This window comes from Corvus moneduloides, chromosome W (assembly GCF_009650955.1).
Source record: "Corvus moneduloides isolate bCorMon1 chromosome W, bCorMon1.pri, whole genome shotgun sequence".
In the NCBI taxonomy this organism is placed as follows: domain Eukaryota; kingdom Metazoa; phylum Chordata; class Aves; order Passeriformes; family Corvidae; genus Corvus; species Corvus moneduloides.
In genome coordinates this window covers 8,489,822-8,514,322 of record NC_045510.1, presented here as the reverse complement: position 1 = coordinate 8,514,322, position 24,501 = coordinate 8,489,822, and the positions used below count along the sequence as shown (strand labels likewise).

Genomic DNA, 24,501 nt, shown 5'->3' with positions numbered 1-24,501 from the left:
CAACTTCCTGTGGTGGTGCATACCCCCTTGCCAGGCCACATTGTGATCTGAGAAATGCTCGTTAGGAGCCTTCATAAACAGCTCCTCTTGAGTTAATCAAAAACACTGTCTGTTCCCAGGAACCTGTGCTGTCTAATGAGCTCCTGTTTTTTAATGAACAGCCTTGGAAACTTATTTTTCTTGCCTGAATAACAACCCAAGTGGAATAATATTTTTTTTATCAAGCTTTCAAAGAAAGTTACTGACCTGAGTTGCAGCCAGGATAGAAAATTATTATGACTGAAGTCCACTCTCTTGTGACCCTATCAACAGTGGTCCAAAGTAAGATCCTTTGAGTTCTCCTGGACTGCAGCAGGCTGTGACCAGCAACGTCCCTCTGAGTAGGGCCTCTCAGAGCCAGTGAACTCTCAAATTTGTTATACTCGGAAGATCACCAAATGACAACAATGGATCCTTGGCTGATGCCCTCACTCCTCAGGAGTCAACCCTTCACCTGCTGAGAAGATGCAATGGCATCTGAAGTGAGTATCTCACAGAATTCGAGGGGATTTTTTCACAGGTACCGTCTTTGTGCATGCGAGTGTGCATATGCTGTAGCAAATATAATGTTCTCCTAGATTCTCAAGTACTTTAGATTTGTAACTAAGTTAGGACTGCAAGTAAGTTACTGTTGTAGTATAGCAAATTCTATATGAATCCTTTACTAAATTGCTTAACTTATCAATTGAGTTTAAGTTAAGTACTATTAAGCTTAAATGCTGTTAAGTTTAAGTGAAGTGAAGTGCTGTTGGTCAAGTCCAGGGTTCAGTTTATCATGGGAGTCTACTCTGAAGCTTGTGACTCAACAGGAATGTCTTCTGTATTCCTTTTTTATCCTTACCCTTTCCTAGCCTCTTGTCTTCCCCTCCTCCCGCCCCAGCCTCCACAAAGAGAGTTTTGTGTTTATTTTGATTTGGATTGACTGATTTTGGATTTTTGTTTGCTTTTTCTCTGTGTGTTTTAACCATCTAGTAAATAATAGAGTGAACCTTGCCAATTAACTTTGTCATTATGTGGCTTTTTATATTAAACCTTTGCTGGTGATTCTTTAAGTGAACTTAAAACACTCATTCACAACACTGCCCCAGGGGTGGAAACACAGCCCCACTATTTGCCATGGACTGATCCAGACTGCACTGGAAAAAGGATGAGGCTCCAGAACACTTACGGTACATTGATGACATCATCCTGTGGGGCAACACAACAGAGGAAGTTTTTGAGAAAGGGGAGAAGATAATCCAAATCCTCCTAAAGGCCCGTTTTGCCATAAAACAAAGTAAGGTCAAGGGACCTGCCCAGGAAATTCAGTTTTTAGGAATAAAATGGCAAGATGGATGTTGTCAGATTCCAAGGGATGGGGTCAACAAAATAGCAGCTATGTTCCCACTGACCAGCAAGAAGGAAATACAGGCTTTCCTATGTGCTGTGAATTTTTGGAGGATGCTTATTCCAGATTACAGTCAGATTGTAAATCCTCTCTATCAAGTGACATGGAAGAAGAACGATTTTAAGTGGGGTCCTGAACAACAAGCTTTTGAACAGGAGATTGTTCATGCAGTAGCCCTTGGGCCAATCAGGACAGGACAGGATGTAAAAATGTTCTCTACACCGCAGCCAGGGAGAATGATCCTTCCAGGAGCCTCTGTCAGAAAGCACCAGGGCAGACTTGAGGTTGACCTCTAGGTTTTTGGAATCAGGGATACAAAGGATCCATAGCCTGTTACACCCCAACTGAAAAAGAGATACTGGCAGCTTATGAGGGGGTTCAAGCTGCTTCAGAAGTGATTGGCACTGAAGCACAGCTCCTCCTGGAACCCTGACTGCCAGTGCTGGGCTGGATGTTCAAAGGGAAAGTCCCTTCAACACATCAGGCCACTGATGCTACGTGGAGTAAGTGGGTTGCACTGATCACACAGTGAGCTTGAATAGGAAACCCCAATCGCCCAGGGATCTTGGAAGTCATCACAAACTGGCCTGAAGGCGAAAATTTTGGACTATCAGAGGAGAAGGTGACACATGCTGAGGACACCCCACCATATAATCAGCTACCAGAAAATGAAAAGCGATATGCTCTCTTCACTGACAGTTCCTGCCATATTGTAGGGATCCATTGAAAATAGAAAGCTGCCATATGGAGCCCTACATGGCAAGTTGCAGAAGTTATTGAAGGACAAGGTGGATCAAGACAAGTTGTACCTCAAGGAGATTTGATTTTTGGGTGAGAACAGTCTGCAATGTTGAATTGTATAATATTGGTTGCTGAATGACACTGCCACTGTTTGTCATAACTACCATGGAAAATGAGGATGGACTGCTCCAGATATACCAGTCATGAGCTCCTGATGCAGCTTGCAACCAGCTGACAGCACACCAGCTCTCCACCCCTGGAAGACATTTAGGATGGATAGAACCCACAGTCATGGACTAAATGAACTCAACAGACATCTTGGAGGGATGGTCATTGACTATGGCAATGATACCTGTGATTGTGTATATATGTGTATATATATATATATATATATGTATATAGTTGGAAGTTATAGGGGTGGATGATGTCCTTGTTCTGGCCAGGACAGGGTTAAATTTTGTGGTAGCCAAGAGGAGGCATGGCTAGGACCTGGAGGTTATTCTATACTATCTCATATAATTTTCCAGGAATGGGGAAAGGGGTCCCTTCCAGGTTGGGGTAGCATGGCAGAGGTCGAGTATTGTCGGGCTCCATTTGGCGTAGTGCTGAACATTTCCATGTGAATCTCTCACCTCTCTTATACACTTTTGATATTAATATTGTTGCTGTTACTGTTTGTTTTCTTATCTCATTGCTGTTTCTAGTAAATTGTTCTTATCTCAACCCATGATCTTTACCTTTTGTACCTCCAGTTCTCCTCTCCATCCTGACACAGGGGGAGGGGGGGAATGAAGTGAGTGGCACATGGTCTGGGGTGTTTCAGTGGGAACACTAAACTGGGGAATACCATTCGTAAACCACAACAAAGGACTTAAGACCAAATACAATTTCTGTTACATTTTTTAATCCCCTCACTTAAAAAGAGCTTTCTTTTATAGGCAAGAAAGGATTGTTGTGTTTATCCGCGGTCTGCAATATATTACACATTGCCTAATGAGTAATGAATAATATAAATAGCACACAATTGGACAAACACAGTCTATATACAATAAAGAGCAATTCACAGTATTATTATGGAATATTAAATATTAAAGTTTTAATAAGACCAATATGGATATTTCCTTTAAATGGAATTTGAGAAAGCCAATATTGATTTAACAAAGACCATATTCTTAAACTCTAGCTATCACATGCCAAGTTAACATCTCAACTTTCACAGACTTGATATCTTACCACAGAACAATTTCTAATATACCACCTTGTCTTGGGGTGACTTTATGATGTGTATCCCTTATCTCTGCTCTATGCCCAGAAATTAATTTTGTGCCTTTAAACTGAGCCTGAGAGGGGGGAGAGGAAAAAACTGAGCGAACTTTTCAAAACAGTTGTTCAAAGACACAGATACACACTCCTCTGCGTCCTGCTGCGGCGAAAAGAGCGGAGGAAGCACCCTGCTTGCTTTTCAGCCAGCTTTTGGCTCTTTTCTCCGGAGGGAGACAGAGAGTTGAACTTTGTTTTCCTGGGACTTTGGTTTTTCCCTTCTTCTCTTCTGGACTGTTTCAACATCAGAACACACCAGGAGAATTTTCCACCAAAGCCCTGGAGGTGGGTCCACATTGACCCATCTCCGAGGAGGAGGAGAGAGACCACACCTACAGAAGGACTCTGAAATCTTCCCAGGTTTCTCTCCACAGCGAGAGGTTTTATTATTTAGCATTATTATCCTTTTCCTGTGTGTTTGTTAAATAAATAGTTTTTTATTTCTTTCACTTTCCTCTGAGGAAAATTTTTCTTCCCGAACCTGGTGGGGGAGGGGTAGTTGTAACCTGCCTTCTATCAGAGGATATTTTCCTCCACATTTGTCCAAACTGGCACACATATATTTGGTTACATACTAAATCTTAGGTAGTTTACACACTATTATGCAATATAACTATATTGTGTTAAATGTTATTTATTCAAAGATCTTTGCAACAAACTTAAAGAATTCAACTGTGCTAGTGAACTTCTGAACTTCTTTTAAGGTAAAATGTTTTAAAATGTTTGTTCATGAAAGAAGACAAATGTATGACTATCAGTATCTGGGCCATGTAAGTTAGTGTAGCAACAGGAGAAAAAAACTTGTTTCTTCTAAGGAGAAGAAAGAGATAAAAGGGAAACCTTTTCTAAACCTAATGAAAAATAATAAATCGATGTTTTACAGATAACTGGAAACTAGTTCTAACCATTTACTTAGGAAAGGTTGGAAATGTAAACACAAACAATTAAAGAAAGTATACTAATGATATCGTATTTTAAATAAAAATATGAAACATATTAAAAATAATTAAACCATCTGTATTAGAAATAGTGCTCTATGATCAATATTTTTTAATGAAAGATCAGAATCTATGCTATCCAAGATTTCATCTTCAGGCATTGTTCATGCTGTTCATTCTAAGAACACATGTAGTCTACACTTTCATCTGCATTAAAAACTGGCAGAATGCATGGTCTGAAGGATAAGAAGCCTTCAGAGAAAATGGAAATAGATAATGTTTCTGAAGTTCTATTTTTCTTATGGCCAAAGCAGAAGCTGGAAAGTTTTGACTGAATCACTGTATATATATAGATCAGAAAAATGTTCCCACTTTGCTTTCTTGATAGAGTAAGAGCTAACAATAAAAATTTTAAAAATGGGTGGAAATAATAATTTTTTTTAAGTCTGGGTTTTAAAGTTAAAGGTACCTGTACATTGGCAAAATCCACACGGTTGAGATCACTGAGCATCTGGTTGATCTGAGAAGTGTTCTGAAGCACAGCCCGAGCTGCCTGAGCCAGGTGATTGAGAGATGTGTATCTTCTCAAAGTCTGGGCAAATGCACTTACAGTGGCAACCTATGAAGAAATCCATTTATCTTAACACATTGTATTATCAACCAATCTTCTGTCTATTTTAATTCTAAAATTGCTGTATTAATTTGAGCCCTCAGGTATTGCAATTCACATATAATAGAACAAATACAGTTTTTCCTATTATTTTTTTTGGCAAACAAAGTTATTTCCAACCCCATGGTTCATGTTTGAAGTTCAACTTAAATATGACATTTAGCATAAAAGTTAAAATGCTGCTACTTTTAGATCTTGAATGACATCTAGTGTACAATTGCAGAAAGTAAAGAAAACTGCAGTCAACTTTGTTTACCTTGCTTTGTATCATTCTCTGTGGAATATTGTTCATGGCACTGGAAAGCCAACCTTCAAGGCTTTTTGCAAAATTGCGAATGGCTTGAGTCAAGGCACCTAAACATTAAAGAATAAAAATAAAATGAAAAGGATGGCAAGGTGCCTCTCTTGAAACCTTTTGCATCCTCGGTATGTAAATATTCCACATTGAGAACTACTGCATTTATTGGCTCAGAGACTTATCCAGTTTAGGTTTGGATCCCTATCATTACAAGAAGGATGTTGATAAACTGTAGCAAGTTCAGTACAGGGCCACTGACATGGTCAGGGAGCTGGACCACATACCTTATGAGGAGAGGCTGAGGGAACTAGGTTTTTCAGCCTGAAAGAGAAAGTTTAGGGGGGACCTAATAGAAGCCTTTCAATACCTACAAGGTTTTAAGAACACAGACTCAGCCTCTTCACAAAGATGCATGTCAGGAGAGTGATAAACACTGGGCATAAACTGAAAAAAAAGAGGTCCTGACTTGATAGGAGAATTTTTTTCACCTTGAGGACAGTTAAGCAGTGCCAATTCATGGCCCTTCATTGGACTCTCTCCAGTATGTCCATGTCACTCTTGTACTGGGGAGACCAGAACTAGATACAGGACGCCAGGTATACAGCACTCAAATGGTGCTGAATAAAGGGGAAGGATCACCTACCTGGACCTACTGGCAACACTTTGTCTAATACAAGCCAGGATACCACTAGCCCTCTTTGCAGCAAGGGCACTCTGCTGGCTCATGTTCAACTTGGTGTCCACCAGGACCCACTGGTCCTTTTCTGCAAAGCTGCTTTCCAGTTGGTTGGCCCCCTTGGCATGTACTGGCACATGGGATTGTTCCTCCCCAGGGGCAGGACTTGGCACTTCCCCTTGTTGAACTGTATGAGGTTCTTGTCAGCCCATTTCTCCATCTTGTTGAGGTCTCTCTGGATAGCAGCATAACCTTGTGATGCATCAGCTACTCTTCAGAGTTTTGCGTCATCAGCAAACTTGCTGAGGGTATGCTCTGCCCCATCATCCAGATCACCAATAAAGACATTGAACAGTGTTGGACCCAGTATTGGCCTCTGGGATACACTGCTATTTACTGGCTTCCAAATAGACTTTGTGCAACTATAACTATGGGATTCTCTGGAGTGCTGCAATGGATAGATACAGAATCTTTAGGGAAAACTAGCCAAGAAGGTGCTCTATATGAAAGAGGAGCTGCAATGCATGGAGCTTTGCCTAGGGATGGATGATAAGCCAGTTGAGAGCTTAAGGGTCCAGGTTAGATGACATAACAATGTGGGTGATGTGGGTATCTGATACAGCCTACCTCATAAGGAAAAAGTAGATGAAGTCTTGTGGTGGTTTGATCTTGGCTGGCTGCCAGATGTTCACCAAGCTGCTCTATCACTCTCTCTTTTCAACAGAACAGCAGAGAAAAATACGAAGAAATGCTCATGGGTCAAGATAAGGACAGGGAGATCACTCAGCAATTGCCATCACAGGAAAAACACACTCAACTTGGGGAAATTAATTGAATTTATTGCCAATCAGAGTTGGATAGTGAGATATAAGAACAAATCTAAAAAAAACTTCCTCCAACCCTCGCTTCTTTCTAGGAACAACTTAACTCCCATGTAGAGAGAGATAAGATAGAATTGAGCTGCAGGCTGTAGGATGTGCCTGCAGAAGCACATGGCAGCACAAAGGAGCACATGGCGGCACAGAGAAGCTTGTCTCCACCAGACCCTGGGGGGAGGAAGTGTCACACAGCAGACCCCTATGGAGAGGAGCCTTCTGGGAGCTGACGGGAGCTGACAGATGAGTGAACAGCGAGTGATCATCCCATAGAAGGACATTTGGAAAGTGTGTTGCTGATGTGGCAACACGGGATAGGTCACGCAGTGAGAATTACCATATAAGGAAATACTGTGCCTTGGAAAAGTGTATAAAATCAGCTCATTTCTTTGAATAAACAATTCAGATTCCCTGCTGGTCTGGGTCCGTGCCTCAATCACCAACACTCCCAACTCTTCTACCTCCTCCCCCCAAGTGGCACAGGGCAACAAGAAATGGGGGTTGCAGTCAGTTCATAATACTCTGCCTCTCCTTCCTCCTCACACTCTTCTCCTGTTCCAGTATGGGGTCTCATCCATGGAAGACAGTCCTTTACGACCTTCTTGAACATGGATCCTTCCCATAGGCTGCAGTTATTCACAAACTGCTCCAGCATAGGTCTTTTCCATAGGGTAAAGTCCTACAAAAACAGACTGTTCCAGCATTAGTTTCCTCACAAGGTCACAGGTTCCAGCAGAAAACCTGCTCTAGCATGGGCTCCTCCCCACGGGACCACCATTCCTGACAGGACCCTGCTCTAGCATGGGCTCTCCATGGGCTGCAGCTTCCTTCGGGGTACATCCACCTGCTCTCATGTGGGATCCTCCATGGGCTGCAGGGTGACAATGCTTCACCATGGTCTTCCCCATGGGCTGCAGAGAAATCTCTGCTCCAGCAAGTGGAGCACATTCTCCCCTCCTTCACTGACCTTCGTGTCTGCAGAGTTGTTTCTCATATATTCTCACTCCTCTCTCCTGGCATCTGTTGTGAAGCATTTTTTACTCTTTTAAAAAATATTTTACCACAGAGATGCTACTAATGTCTCTGATTGGTTCAGACTTTGGCCAGCGGCAGGTCCATCTTGAAGCCAGCTGAAAGTGTCCGTCCCTTTCTGACATGGGGACAGCTTCTGGTATCTTCTCATAGAAGGCATCTGTGCACTCCCCATCTCTACCAAAAGCTTGCCATGTAAAGCCAATACAGGTCTCCTTCAGGTAACTGGAATAAGCTTCATGTTCACAGGCTCCAGTTTTCATGAGGGACTTGAACGGCAGAGCTGTCCCTATCTGCTAGAGGGACAACAAAGCAGAGCAAAAGCAACCCAGGAAGACAGTTAAGCAATGCAACTGATCACCCAGAGAGCTTTGTGTAGTTTCCATCCTTAGATGTTTTCAAGACCTGACAGGGTAAAGCCCTGAACAAACAAGTCTGAATTCAGCATTAACCATGCTTTGAGCAGGAGGTTGGACTAGAGACCTCCTGAGGTCCCTTCCAACCTGAATTATTCTTTCATTCTATATTATGTAACAATTATTTAGTTTCTGATTTAACAAACAGAACTGACCACTTCACCTAAGACCCCTTCAAAAACCTTATGATCAGCAGTGAAAATTCTTTTTGGCATTCCGACAGGTACATTAGTGATTGTAACAACTGTTTCTTATCTCCTGAAAACTTCCATCATGAATTTTCTGCCATCAATTTTTGCCTAAGTGCTTTTGCTTTTAAAGAGCAAAACCCCACAGGAAACAGCAATTATTGCAGTACTTCAGTTTCCTCAAGTAAGCTTGAAGTACCCTGAACCATTGCCAACATGCTTTTTATTTTAGTTCTGAAGAACAAAATGCAATGTGAAATGTTCAACAACTGTATCAATAAGGAATATATAAGAATGTATTAAATGAACAGAAGGTAGGATTGCTCATACTGGTGTGAAAACTTGGTGGAGAATGAATGCTGCTACAGTAACAAAGAAGAAAAAAAAACAGAAAAGGGAAATATTACTATCTATAAGTGATTTATTTTTTACTACATCTAAGAAGAAACAGTGCAAGACTGGATTTTGTTTATGAGGCAAAACAGCACGTTTGGTAGAGTAAGAATTAATTTCTCGTGGAAGTCACCTGAGAAATGCCCTTTTTCAGCTTGAGTAATCGATGAATCCTGTAATTAAGAACTTCTGCTAGCAAAGTTAGCCAATTTGCTTAAAAAAAAAGAAATATTTTATTTTTCACAGCATTATTTTCTTCAAATTTGTAGTGATAACTGGTTTATGTTACTGTCCCCAAATGTGGATGCTCATCTGAAATTTAATTTGGACTCATAAAACTTCTGAATTAGCTCTACGGAATGGGCTTTTTCTTTTTTCTTTCTTGAGGTTTCCAGACAAAGAACAAACACTCTTTTTCACTGTCGATCATTTAACCCACATATGTTTCTACATTAACATTTTTGTATGCACTTGCTAATTAACAAAGCATTAGCTCATGTTAATTTATTACCTACAGAATAAAAAAAAAGCTCATTCAGATAGTTTGCAGTGTTACTAAACACACATCAAACGATACAGCAAAAAAGGTTAAAAGGAAAACGTGTATTTTTGAATAAGCCTTCAAAAAGCTTGGGTTTTTCATCTGAAATATTTCTTCTACACAAATAAGATTTTGCAGTCTTTCTGGTATTTGTAATTGCTGAAATTGACAAATACAACATGAAAAATATCTTGAACATAACTTCTCTGCCTGGAAGAGGAACTCCCAAACAAGTTTGGTGCTGTCCATCCTGTCACATGTGAAGAGATAAAAAGGCCATTCTCAGGGGAAAGGATCTATTGCCATTAATACACAGTGGCTCTGGTCTTTTGCTAGAATCATTAGATAATAATAAATTTTAATCCTGACTGAAGTATAAAGTGTTTGGCTTCTTTTTAAACAAAGAAATTTGGCTTTTTCCCACACAGTAGTTTTTAATTCATTTTGTGGGCACTGACATGTTTTCACAAAAATTTCAACTGACCAAATTTTACTTAGAGCTTGCTTTTCAAAAAGTTTTCTTCACTATTAATTTCTTTTATGGTAATATTTATTAGGAAGTTATGTGAAAGAGTAGGTTTCCCCAAATACTGAAAATCAGGAAAAGAAAAAAGATGAAACTCAAAAATAGAATTATCAGTTTGCATCCTTACTAAATTAAACACATTTTCCCCTTTTTTTTTTTTTTTTTTTGCTAGCTGCTGTTGGTACCTTTCTGATTATCCAGAAAAAAAGAAACCTGCCTATGATGGGGTATTTCTACAAAGCAGTACTTGCAAATATTTTCCTGAGTTGCTTCTTACAGCATAGCTAACAGAGGCAGACAAAAGATGCAGTACTTGTGTCAGAAGAGAGAACAGCATTCACGTCCTCAGCAATGGTGTTAATGTGTCACAGGGTACCACCTCCAGCCATTGAAGGAACTATCCCTATAACATCGGAGGCCTCAATTCAGATCGAACTCCTGAGGGAAGATGCAGCTCTCAGAGTACAACAAGTGCTTGGGGTCTCTTGCTGAGGCTGGGGCAGAGCGAGACAGTTTTCTTGCCTGCAGAAGGTGTGCAGTGGAACAGGACCTGTGTTGCCAAAGAAGTGCAGGAAGAGGTCAGCAGACTGTGCAGTATCAGAGAAGGTGAGAAAGAGATCTACTGGATCGTTTTCAAGACCCTGAAGCCTGAAGTCTCAGCTGTATTGAAGGAGGATCAGGTGGTCTGTGCTAATTGGATTAGGAAATGGCAAAGGCTGGAAGCCTGTGACTTCTGGAAACATAAAGAAGGCTCCTGCTTCACCTGCATATCTCCAGCAAAGAACAGATGCAGTACCCTCACAGCAGATGAGGGTCTGGGAACTCTGTCTAAGAGCTAGTTAAGCCTGAGCCATGGAGCAGCACCACAAGGAAGTGACAACTGATAATAGTGGGAGACTCCATGCTATAGGGGATTGGGGCCCACATCTGCCAACCTGACCTGCTGTGTTGGAAGATTTACTGCTTGCTGGGGGTTGGATCTAGGATGCTGTGGTGATACTGACAAGGTTTGTCTGACCCTCAGATTATTACTCCTTGCAAATCTTCACGTGGGCACCAATACTGCCAGAGGAGACCTGGAACATATCAAGTGTGACTACATGCATCATGGGGCAATGGTCAAGGGTATGGGGGCCCAGGTAGTTTTCTCATTGGTCTTTCCAGTGAAAAGCAAGATCTTGAGGGGGAATGGAAGTATCCTGTGGGTCAACAGTTGGTTGCCCAGCTGGCAATGATAGTCGGTATTTGTATTTTATGACCATAGGGACCCTTTTTTAAAGATTGAAGATTGTTAGAGAGAGATGGGATACACCTGACCAAGTGGGGCAAAACCATCTTTACCAACAGGCTGGACAACCTGGTGAGGAAAACTTTAAACTAGAAATAACAGGGGAGGGAGATGACGACCTACAATCAAGTGAAGGAATACTGGAATGAGTTGGCAAGCAGGGTGTTATGGAAAAGAGAGAGCTTGTAATTGGCAAAACAGGGCTGAAAAGGAGACACTGCTGGAGCCAATTCTTACAAACAAGGAAACTTTTCTTACAATTCTTACAAACTGTTGGTGATATAAAGCTTGGGTGGAGTCTGAGCTGCATTGACCATGAGATGGTGGAGTTGAGTATACTGAGAGGATAGAAAAAGGCAAATAGCAGGATAACAACTCCAAATTTCAGGAGAACAGACTTTGGCCTGTGCAGAGACCTGCTTGGAAGAATCCTATGGGAGACAGTCCTGGAGAGCAGACTGGATCTAGGAGACCTGTTTGATATTCAAGGATCACCTCCTCCAAGCTCAAGAATGGTCCATCACAATGAGCAGGAAATCAAGCAAAGGTGACAGGTCTGTGTGGATGAACAAGGAGCTCACGACTAAAACATGAAAAGGAAGCACACAGGAGCTGCAAAAAGGAGCAAGTGACCCAGAAGGAATGCAGAGACACTGTCCAAGTGTGCAGAGATGGGGTTAGGAAAACCAAAGCCCACCTGGAGTTGAAACTGAAGAGCAACATTAAGGGTTTCTATAGGTACATCAGCAGAAAAAATGAAGACCAGAGAAAATGTGGGCCTGGTGCCGAATGGGGGCAGGGAACCTAATGACAAAGGCTGGGGTACTGGATGCCTTCTACACTTGAGTCTTTACTGATAAGGACTACCTTCAGGAATCCAAAGCCTCTGAGACCAGAGGAAAAGTCTGCAGCAAGGAAGAATTCTCCTCAATAGAGGATGACCCAGTTAGGGAAACATTTAAAACATTGGAGATGCATAAGTACACGGACCTGATCAGATGCACCCATGAGTGCTGAGGGAGCTGGCTAATTTCACTGTAAGGCCACTCTCAATTATCTTTGAAAGGTCATGGCGATCAGGGAAAGTTAATGAGGACTAGAAGAAAGCAAATGACCATGTCCATAAGCACCACATCTGTCTTTTAAATACCTTTTAAAACTGACCAGAACTCGTGGGCCCCTAAGCCCTCAAAGCAGATTCTGAAGGTACTCTGCTAAGTATCTCCCTCAATAGCTTAGTTTGCTTCCTTAAAGTCCAGTGTAGCAACTCTGCTGATGTTTTTTTCTCACTACACTTAAAATTTTAAACTCAAACGTTCCATGATCATAGAATCATTAAGATCATTGAGTCCAACTGTTGATCACTGTGGCCAAGACAGCCACCAACCATCACATCTCCCAAGAGTCCTTCTCTAGTCACAAACAACAGGTCTAGGAGGGCATCTTTCCTAGTTGGCTCACAGAGTACTTGTGACAAGAAATTACCTCCCACAAGCTTCAAGACTTCCCAAGGCCTGCTCGTGTCAGCAGGATGATATTCCCACTTGATGTCTGGGAAGTTGGAATCTCTCATAAGGACAAGGGCTACTGATCCAGCAATTTCTCCTAATTGCTTACAGAATAACTCATCACTGCTTACATCCTGGCTGGGTGATCAGTAATAAACACCCACTATAATATCTCCTTTGTTTTCCATCCCCTTAAGCCTCACTCAGAGGCTCTCTACCACATCATTGCCAACTGTAAGGGCTGTACAATCAAACCTCTTCCTTACATATAGTGCCACATCTCCATCTTACCTGCCCTGCCTATCCCTCCTAAACAGCCTGTACCCCTCCATCCCAGCACTCCAGTTGTGGGACTCCTTCCACCTAGCAAATATATCACTACTTGCTACATCAGTTAGACATACACAAGTCTATGGGACTTGATGGGATCCAGCCAAGGGTGGAATGTTTTGGAGCAGATCACCCCTACAGAGAGGGGTCTGGACAGGCTGAATTGATGGACTGAGGTGAATTGTATGAGGTTCAACAAGGCCGAGTGCCAAGTCGTGCACTTGGGTCACAATAACCCCATGCAATGCTACAGGCTTGGGGAAAAGCAGGTGGAAAGCTGCCTGGCAGAAAATGACCTGGAGGTTTTGGTCGATAGCCAGCTGAACATGAACCATCAGTGTGCCCAGATGGCCAAGAAGGCCATGTATCAGAAATAGTGTGGCCAGAAGGACCAGAGAAGTAATTGTCCCTCTCTGCTGGGCACTGGTGAGGCCACACCTCGAGTGCCGTGTCCAGTTCTGGACCACTCACTAAAGGAAGGACATTGAAGGTCTGGAGCAAGTCCATAGAAGGACAAGGAAGCTGGTGAAGGGTCTAGAGAGTAAGTCATATGAGGAGTGACTGAGGGAGCTGGGGTTGTTTAGCCTGGAGAAAAGGAGGCTCAGGGGGTGATCTTATCATTCTCTACAACTACCTGAACAGAGGTTGTGGTGAGGTGGAGGTTGGCCTCTTCTCCCAGGCAACTAGCGACAGGATGAGAGGACATAGCTTCAAGCTGCGCCAGGGGAGGTTCAGGCTGGACATCAGGAGGAATTTCTTCATGGAAAAGGTTGTTAAACATTGGAATGGACTGCCCAGGGAGGTGATGGAGTCACCATCCCTGGAGGTTTTCAAGAAAAAACTGGATGTGACACTTAGTGCTATGGTCTAGTTGACAAGGTGGTGATTGGTTAAAGGTTGGACTATATCTTAGAGGTCTTTTCCAACCTAAATGATTCCATGATTCTGTAGTAATGTTGATAACACATGGATGTTTTGGTTTTTCCCAAGTAGAGCTTACCCTAAGTCAAGGACTTTTCAGTATCTCATGCTCTGCCAGTGAGGTGCACAAAAAGCTGGGAGGGAGCATGACTGGGACAGGAGACCTGAACTGGCCAAATGGATATTCCACACCATAGAATGTCATGCCCAGGATATAAACTGGAGGGAGTTAGCTGGAAGTGATCAATCGCTGCTCAGGGACAGGCTGGGCATCAGTCAGTGGGTGGAGAGCAATTGTATTGTGCATCACTTGTATTTCTTGGGTTTTATTTCTCTCTCTCTCTCTCTCCTTTTCATTGCAATTATTATTATTGTTATTATAATCATTAACAATATTAGTATTATTATATTTTAATTTGTTTCAATTTTTAAACTGTTCTTAACCCACAAGTTTTACTTTTTTTTCTGATTCCCCATGCAACTAGGGGGGGAGGGAGCATCTGTGTGGTACTTATTTGCCAGCTGGGGTTAAACCACAACACCATCTAACAGTGGTCAGAATATTTTGGGGGACTGTATCAAAGGCCTTACAGAAGTCCAAGTAGATGACATCTGTAGCTCTCCCATTTTCCACTGATGCAGTCACTCCATCATACAAGGCCACTAGATTAATCAGACACGATTTGTCCTTGGTGAAGCCATGTCAGCTGTGTCTAATGTCCCCCCTGTCATCAATGTAGCTTCCAGGAGAATCTGCTCTGTTAAGAAAACTACCCAGTCTGACCATTCACGAGACTCCTCAGAGGCACCAGCTCAGGCTGTTTCTGTGTTGCTGGGCAGTGAATAAATTGCTTTATGGAATGAGACATCTGAGACTCTGCTATGGGAAACCTGGGGTCAAACCGGTAAGGAAACCTGGTCTGACTGTGTGTGAGTGGGGTGTGCAGTGGCTCCCTTTGGCTCACTGGAGCCGCCACTGCGAAGGGGCTTTGGTCCCAGCAGTTAAAGTCTCTGGTGTTTGGAGTGTGACTGCCAGAGAGTCTCCTAAATGGTCAGACTGGGAAGTTTCCTTTACATGCTCCATGATCTTACAGGTAACTGGTGAGGCCAACTGGTTGGTAGTTCCCAGAATCCTCATTTTTACACTTTTTAAAAATGGGTGCAATGTTTCCTTTTTTCCAGTCACTGGTAATGCAGTCTGGCTGCCATGACTTCTTAAATGTAATGGAGAATGGCTTGTGAACTACATCAGTTCCTTCAGGAACCTGGCATGCAACTTGTTCGGTCACAGGATCATAGAACTATTTAGGTTGCAAGACCTCTAAGATCATTGAGTCCAACTATTAACCTAACACTGCCAAGTCTACCACTGAACCATGTCCCTAAGTGCCACAGCTACATGTCTTTTAAATACCTCCAGGGATGGTGACTCTAAGGCTTGACAACCCTTTCATTGAAGAAATTTTTCCTAATATTCACTCTAAACCTCTCCTGGTGCAACATGAGGCCATTTCCCTTTGTCCTATCACTTGTTACTAGGGAGTAGAGACCCTCACCTTGCTGCAAGCTCCTTTCAGGTAGTTGTAGAGACATAAGGTCTCCCCTGAGCCTCCTTTTCCCCACACTCCAGCTCCCTCAGACGCTCCTCATAAGACTTGTGCTTCAGACCCTTTACCAGCTTCGTTGCCTGTTTTTGGATATGCTCCAGCACCTCAATATCTTCCTTGAAGTGAGGGGCCCAGAAGTATACACAATATGAGGTGCAGCCTCACCAGTGCCAAATACAGGGGGACAATCACTTCCCATGTCCTGCTGGTCCCACTATTTCTGACTCAAGCTAGGATGTCTTTGGCCTTCTTGGTCACCTGGGCACATCGCTGGCTCATATTTTCCCTGCATAAACTCCCGACATCTTTGTAGTCCTCCTGAGTTGCCTGTCCCTCCTTCCTAAGGTCATAAACTCTCCTTTTTTTCCCCCCAAGTTCCAGCCAAAGCTCTCTGTTCAGCCAAGCCAGTCATCCCCGCTGGCTCGTCTTTCAACACGTGGGGACAGTCTGCTCCTGTGCCTTTAGGATTTCCTTCTTGAAGAATGTCTAGCCTTCCTGGACTCCTTAGCCCTTCAGGACTGCCTCCCAAAGGACTCTCTCAACCAGTCTCCTAAACAGGCCAGTCTGCCCTCTGGAAGTCCAAGCTAGCAGTTCTGTTGTCACCTCTCCTTACTTGTCCAAGAATCAAAAACTGTCATTACATGATCGCTTTGCCTAAGACATCACCCAGAAGTCCATTACTGTTCACATACAACAGGTCCAGCAGGGCACCTTCCCGAGTTGGCTCACTTACCAGCTGTGTCAGGAAGATCTCTTGTACACACTCCAGGAACCTCCTAGACTGTTTCCTCTCTGCTGTGTTGTATTTTCAGCAGACATCTGATAAGTTGAAGTCTCCCACAAGAACAAGGGCTAGTGATTAATAAGACTTCTCCCAGCTGGTTATAGAATATTTTGTCTGCCTCTTCATCCTGGTTGGGTGGGCTATAACAGACTCCTGCCAAATCTGTCTTGGCCTTCTCCCTGATTCTTGAGTAAACACTCAATCCTATAGACACCATCATTAAGCTCCAGACAATTGAGACAGTCCCTAACATACAGGGCTACCCTGCCACCTCTCTCCTCACCTGTCCCTTCTAAAGAGTTTATAGCCATCCATTGCAGCACTCCAGTCATGTGAGTCATCCCACCATGTTTCTGTGACAGCAACTATGTCATAGTTTTCCTGCTGCACAATGGCTTCCAGCTCCTCCTGTCATCCCATGGACTGGTGTATGCTCAGGTTCCTCAGGTGGTCACAAACCTGATCTTCTCCCATGATGGGAGTGACTTCTTTCTCCCAGCCCCTGACTTGAAATTCAGGGTCTTGAAAGATGTGGGAAGAGAGATTGCTGGTGTCAAGGTGGTCCCCCAGGAGGATCAGAGCCTGCGAGTGTGATGCTTCCTGTAGCTGAAGTAAGAACACCATCAACAGGCTCACCTTGATCAGGCAGCCTGTAGTAAACACCAACCACGAGGTCTCCTTTGTTGGCTTTTCCCTTATTTTTACCCAAAAGGTCTCAACCCATTCAGCACTTGTCTTCAAAGACAACTCTCTCCAGTCAATCCATTTTTTTAGAGGGCAGCCCCTCCACCCCTTCTTCCTTGCCTGTGCTTTCTGAATGGTTTATAGCCATTGATTGCAGAGTTTCAGTTGTGTGATTTGTCCCACTAAGTTTCAGTGATGGTATTAAATCATAGCTTTCCAGGTGCACAGAGGCTTCCATCTTTTCCTGTTTGTTACTCATGCTGCATGCATTGCTATAGAGGCACTTTAGTGGGCCTATTGACCTTGTCACCTTTTTAGAGGAACACAACCTAATTCCTTTGTGGCATTTTACAGGTGTCTCCCTGTTGGTTCCTAATATTTATTTTATAATTTCTTTTAATATTATATATTATATTTTATATTAATATATGTAATTATAATTACTTTTCAAGATTTAACACAACATACAAAACATGCAATAGATGTTTTTAAAAAGAATTTATCCTTCCTGGAAAAAAAATTAAAAATCGTTTACTACCAAAAGCAGCCATAAAAAAATACCATGCTTGAGCAATGATGGATGCTATAAAATCAGCTTTGAAAAGAATGCTCTATTACTGATAATGGTCAGTTGGCCATAATATTAGAATCAATTGATGAGTCCTTCATACTGGAAATAGAAAATATAGATTGGAACAATAAACAAGACTTAAGATGTTTGATAGTGTTGGTTTAATAGGTATCAAAACTGATAAGGTTTTAGCAGCCACTGATAATACATTAATGTTTAATTATCCAAAAATGAAATGACAAAGCATATACATTTTACTTTTATTAACAACTAGAACTTATATATAAAAAACTTAAACTAAAGCCTACTGAGGTCAACAGAAAGACTGTCTTGACATTACTGGACTCAGGCTCAGGGCCATAGTGCATTCACAGCTGTCAGACTAGAGCTAGTATATAAAGAAAGCCATTTTTATCTTTAATAAAAACTTAGAATTTGCAGTTAAAAAAGGCATAATTCATAAGAAAATATATTCTTAAAAATTCTAGAGGCTTTCCTAAATGCAATGAAGCATCCACTCTGCTTTTCTTTAAGTACAATGCTTACATCAACTCCAGTACACCTTTCTACTCAACAGAATTAAGGAAAAATGACACAGACACTACGTTTACATCCTTCAAAATCATTCCCAAAAGTTTCACATGAGGCACAAAAATCTCACCACATAAAACAAAACAAAAGACAGTGTTATGAAATGTTATCTGTGTTTGACTTACTAGGAATAGGTCTAAGGACATCAGGAATGAGAATCTCCACCAAAGCCTGGTACATCACATGGTCACAGTTACCCATCCATTTCAGAATAGACTCATTTTTGCACAGAGTAATTAGTTTTCCTTTTGGAAGTCGACTTTCTATTTCACTCAGATTGCTGTTGTGAATAAATGGAAATGCATTTACATACAGATAAGAAAAGTACAATGGATTTTGAAATAGATTATTTAATGAAAACTTTATAGATGTCTCTGTTACATCCAATTGAAACTCTAACTTCGCCATATGAAACTGGGGGAAAAAATAGCCTCCAAAGTTCAGCTCCAGACCATAAATAATGCAGAGGTATGATAAAAATGGTCCTTGCAATTTAAACAGACCAGACAATACATTGGGAAAAGATACTTTGAATTTAGTAATCCAAAGGAAAAAATAGAAGATGTATACAATCATTTCAAGGCTGCAGTTTGACATATACCAACACCCTATATATCAAATAGCAGACAACACCAATTTAACCTGAAAAACTACTGATATCAGAAAAGGTTCTTAGCCTATATGTAAAACTAAGTCTTTCTTTGATTTGACTCCTGCTGTTGTATCATGATGGGGAACAGTAAGCAAAGAGACATTTACTGACCTCAGTTCAATAATAGCTGTGTCATCAGCTGGAGCAGAGGGAGAATAGCGCCAGAAAGTTTGCCACAATTTTTCTATCAGGCTAAACTGAAGATTCACAATAACATCCACTATTGCCTAAAGAAATATAAAATCAGTGCAGATAGTCTTCTAAGTGATTCCCCCCAATTCTTTCCAGGGGTATCGCTGCCCCTGGTCATTTTGCAGAAAAAAATATTAAAAGGTATGCTTATAAATAAACATATAATATCCTTTTTAATAACTTTTTAGCAAAAATTTTTCCAACTGTCTGGACTAGTGTAACCGCAGACTTAGATCAGGCCAAGTGACTAAGATCAACCCTCCAGAAAAGAGCCTAAGCACATATCTCAGGTGAATTCACTTAAACGGAACTTTTAACACTATTGCAAACACAAAGGAAACCTATTTCATTAATTTTGTTACTTCATTACATGCTTTAAAGCACCTTCAACAATAATTTTAAAACATGTTATTCAATATAACATGCAGCCTTAAGTTCTTAAGCAACCTGCTTCTTTAAAACTTGAAAAAAAAAGTTTGTTTTTAACATAAACATTAGAAATAATAATTTAATCTGATTTCAACTCATATAAAAAAAAGCAAAATTCTGTATATATATTATCTAAAGTTTGTTTTATCTAAAATTCTCAAAACCTACACATGATTACATTCCAGTATCGGTATTCTATTACATGTTATTTTTTTTCCCTGTTAAGAGAGAAATTTCAGGGGTTTTTTTGCAAATATCCTTTCTGAATAAGCAAAATATTTGAGGATCACATAAGGTACAAGTAGGCTGGCTGCAATCTGTTTTGTGTCAGTCACCCTGTTGTACTGATTCTTACTAGAAAACATGAATTTTCAAAGAATGATTTCTGTGAAAAGACACTTTTCTTACCTCACAGTGTTCTCGATAAAGACTTTGCAATGATTTTATGTCCTCAAGGGTAGTACCATCTGGCAGAGAAGATATTTCAACTTCTCCAAACTCTGGAAGTACTCGAGATGCATCTGTTTCCATGACAACATAACAGAAAAAAGCTATTGCAAATGATGCCAATTACAGTTTGATTAGAAAACATTTAAGGATGATGTAAAGAAATAAAGTCTAGAAGGTCATAATGCCCAAAGAGGAATGTCTTTCATACTAAATATATTTTAAAGTTGCAATAAAGTTGTGAACAAACCAGCTAGCTATTTTTAAAACAAAAGGAGATGTTAAATTATTCTTGATAGGTAACAGATAAAAATGATTGCACATACATATTGTATCTGTATATTAGAAAAAAGATAAGACTCATTTTCAGAATATTCATGTCAGTATATAAGAGATCAATATAATGTAATAGTTTTTATTTTGATCAACCAAAGAGTTTTTGAATTGACATGAATGTTAGGGTTTAGTAGACTCAGCAGCATATATTTACTTGAAATTTAAAAGCCTTTCAACTGTAGCAAACGTGCTTTTACTATTTCTCATAAGTGTTTCCAACAGATATACTGGTATGGGGGGAAAAATGCACTGTCAACTATGGGAACAGTGGAAGGGAAAATTCAAAAACCTGCTAACTATAGCCTAAGTTTCCCAATGATTTTGGTACACAGCAAGGTTATGCCAAAAGATGTGGTGCTTCAAAATCCCAATATATGAATTCAAAACAAAGTGTACAATTACTGCAACAACATATTTAATAAGCATTTTTACATAAGCAACCATAAAAGCCAGGATGCCATTGCCCTTCTTCGCCACCCAGACACACTGCCATCTAAAGTTCAGCCAGCTGTTGACCAGCACCCCCGGATCCTTTTCTTACACTTTCCAGCCACTCTTCCCCCAGCCTGTAACATTGCATGGGGTTGTTGTGACCCAAATGCAGGACCCAACACTTCACCTTGTTGAACCTCATACCACTGACCTCAACCAATCGATCCAGCCTGTCCAGATCCCTCTGCAAAGCCTTCCTGCTCTGCAACAGATCAACACTTCTGCCCAATTTGAGGTCATCTGCACACTTACAGAGGCACATTCAATCCCCTCATCCAGATCATTGATAAAGATATTAAACAGGACTGGCCCCAATACTGAGCCCAGGGGAACACCACTTGTGACCAGCCACCAACTGGATTTAAATTCATTCATCACCACTCTTTGGGCCTGGCCATCCAGCCAGTGTTTTACCCAGGGAACAGTGTACTCATCCAAGCCATGAGCAGCCCGTTCCTCCAGGAATGCTGTGGGACACAGTGTCAAAGGTTTTACTGAGGTTTAGGTAGACAATATCCACAGCCTTTCCTTCATCCACTAGGCAGGTCACCTTGTCATAGAAGGAGATCAGGTTACAGAATCATAGAATGGTTTGGGTTGGAAGGCACCTTAAAGACCATCTGCATCAGTTGTGTGACTTGTTCCATCATGTCTCTGTGATGGCAACTATGTTATAGTTTTCCTGCTGCACCATGGCTTCCAGTTCCTCCTGTTTGTTGCCCATGCTGAATACATTGATGTAATACACTTGTGTTATTGATCCACTACCTTTTCGGGGGAGAAGCTCTAATTTCTGCTTGACCATTCTCAGCTGCTTCTGTGGTTTCTAGCACATCAATAACCCGTGCATCCTTTCTACTGCATGGATCTCCATCCCTTACCTCTATCGAGACAGCAGACTGAAGGACCTCACTAGCACACCATCCGTCAGTGGCGTGCCACTCCCAGGCTTATTTCCATTGTTCCTGATTTTATTCCCTTCAAATCTAGTTTAAAGTTCTCTCAGTGAGCCCTGCTAACTAACAAGGATCCTTTTCCCCTTTGAGACAGGTGTACCCCAGCTGTTGTCAGCAGGCTCAGTGTCATGTAAAACAACCCATGATGAAAAAAACCAAATTCTGCTGGTGACACCTGGCTCAGCACCAGGTATTCATCTGCATGATTTTCCTATTTCTGCCTCCATCACTCCCTGTAACTGACATAATAGAGGAGAAAACTGTTCGTGCTCCAGATCCTTCAACCAGTCATCCCAAAGCCCTGAGGTCCCTCTCGATTGTCCTTAGACTTTTTTTTTGGACTTCATTGTTGACCACCTGAAAAACCAGTAATGGATAATAATCAGAGGGCTGTTCCAGGCTACAGAGTTTCTTGGTAATGTCTCTTACCCAGGCCCCAGGGAGGCACCACATTTCCCTATGGGTTGGGTCCAGTCAGCATATCAGGCCTCTGTTCCTCTTAAAGGGAGTCACCAATGACAATTGCTCTATTTTTCCTTGACTGAGGCAGTTGTGATGCAGGGGCATAGACTTACTCACCCTAGGCAACTCCTCCAACCTGGATGGACCTTTGTCCATATTGTAGTGTGCCCATGTTGTATTTGTGTTCAAGAGGCATCTGGATGTGGCACTTGGGGATATGGTTTAAAGGTGACTATGGAGGTGCTGGGTTGATGGTTGGACTAGATGATCTTGGAGGTCTCTTCCAACCTTGACAATTCTGTACCTGGTCTTCAAGTTCTAGAGCCTCATACTTATTGTATTGCAGCTGGGAAGGTGAGGTAGGCCAGGAGGGGATTTGCCTGCTGCCTTGAGTAAAGACCTGTTTCCATTCCCTCCCATCTCTTAGGTCCCCTCCTTCTGCCTGGTGGTGAGAGTGTAAGGGATCCTTTTCTTCTTGTGGTGTGGCCAGCTGGTGCATTTGCCTCAGGAATGGCAGAGTGTCTCAACCATTCAGAGTCCCTGATACTTCTTAACTTTTCTACCTCCTCTCTTAGCTCTGTCCCTGGGCTGAGCAGATCACCCACTTTATCACACCTCACACAGCTGTTGTCTCTACTGCCATCCAATACCAGTGCCAGGCTCTGGCATTCCCTGTAGCCCAAGACCTAGATGGCTGCGTGTTTTCATGGCAGCTCTGTCTGTGTCACCACATCCTTTCTGGCAAGTCCAGAGGACATAGCTCCCTGCCAAGTGGATACCATAGCTGAGCTCCTTCCGAGAATGTAATGACCACCAACTGAGCTCTCCTCTTGAGCTGGTGGGTGACTGCATTCTACATTCCTGAACTGCCACACCCTGCCCTGTTTACCTACTCTGCACCCTAGGAGCTGCTTTTGTAGGGGTGTGTCAGAGACTGGAAAGATCAATGTCTGGAGACATTTTAGGATGCTTGGAATATGCGTAGTAGGGGGCGGGTCAGGCCTTGCTCTGGTGAGGTGGTGCCCTGCCCCTCATACCCCCAAGCCCCGCAGTCTCTGTCAATCATAGCACACTGGAGGCAGTCCCCCAGTGTTGCTTAACCCAGCCCCTGAGTGACTGAGCAACCAGAAGTCCTACCTGGGAGAAGGCCCACGAAGGGCCAAGGGTTTAAGAAGGCTGACCACAAGGCAAGCATGTTGTTCTTTAACCCTACCTTCATGTTGGAGTTTTCTATCTGTTACATTGCTGGAACCCAGGAGTTGGTAGCTATATGTCTGTTTTGCTATATCTTTCCTGTCTTTCTCCCTTTCTTCTTCTAACTCTCTTTTCATGGAACGTAACATCAAATGGGTTTAAAGGTTGCTAAGTTGAATGGGCTAAGTTGATGCTGTGATAAGTATTTTATGTTGTACTGAATGTTTTGCCAAAGTTCCTTGATTTTCTATTTTTTGCCAGTAAACCTTTGTGGGATTTTTACCTCTTGAGAATATCTGGTCAGTATTTCTCCCTTGCGTCTACCCAGAGCAAAGGAACCTCAGTTTAGCCCCAAACATTAAGTGTCTGGGGTGTTACAGGGTGCAAAGTGGACCTTATCACTCCTGACCTCACTCACGCTGAGTCAGAGCTGCCTCTGAGTCAGAGCTTCAGCACTTCCTGCTGGAGGGGGAAGGTGGGGTGCTGAGGCACCTCTTGGTGCTAATTTCGAGGTCTTGCCACTTCAGGAACTCTCTCCACAGTCCCTCGGCATGATCCTTGACTCCAGAGCACATCTGTCAGAGCAGTTTGCCCCAGAGTCTTCACCTCACTTGCATTACAATATATTTTAAATCTACTGTGCAAATAGATTTTGCACATTTTTTTGTTTTATATCTGCATGATAAATATTAAATATTGCAGAAGTCTTGCAATACAGAACATATAGCTCCTATGAGTATCTTTTTGTTCTATTATCAGTGAGATGACAGTATAACATCTTTTCATACCTAAAAACTGTTGATGATGTTGACTTTGGGCAATTATAGTTTGTTCAGCAGATGTGCCTGTCTGTTGACCACTTCCTGTGAAACCATCTGGAACGCCATCCACTTTCTGCACAGGCTTGTACCTACAGAATTATCAAATACAAAATTATTCTTTAGGTTCACTTTTTTGCAAGTGCCTGATTCCTGAGTATCAATATACAGTTTTGCTAGTTCACACAAAAGAAAAAAG

At 42.0% G+C, this 24,501-nt stretch overlaps 1 protein-coding gene across 2 annotated transcripts in view; it reads right to left on the bottom strand.

The window, feature by feature from the left end:
* The window catches only part of LOC116437448 (transcription factor RFX3-like), a 140,252-nt gene that overhangs the window by 15,345 nt on the left and 100,406 nt on the right, over positions 1–24,501 (bottom strand). For both annotated transcript variants that reach the window (XM_032095095.1, XM_032095094.1), the window contains exons 7-12: positions 24,273–24,394; positions 20,006–20,118; positions 19,088–19,203; positions 18,450–18,604; positions 5,352–5,449; positions 4,895–5,044 (exon numbers count right to left, since the gene is read on the bottom strand). In XM_032095095.1, coding sequence (XP_031950986.1) covers positions 4,895–5,044; positions 5,352–5,449; positions 18,450–18,604; positions 19,088–19,203; positions 20,006–20,118; positions 24,273–24,394 — 754 coding nt within the window. The remainder of the gene's footprint in view (positions 1–4,894; positions 5,045–5,351; positions 5,450–18,449; positions 18,605–19,087; positions 19,204–20,005; positions 20,119–24,272; positions 24,395–24,501) is intronic.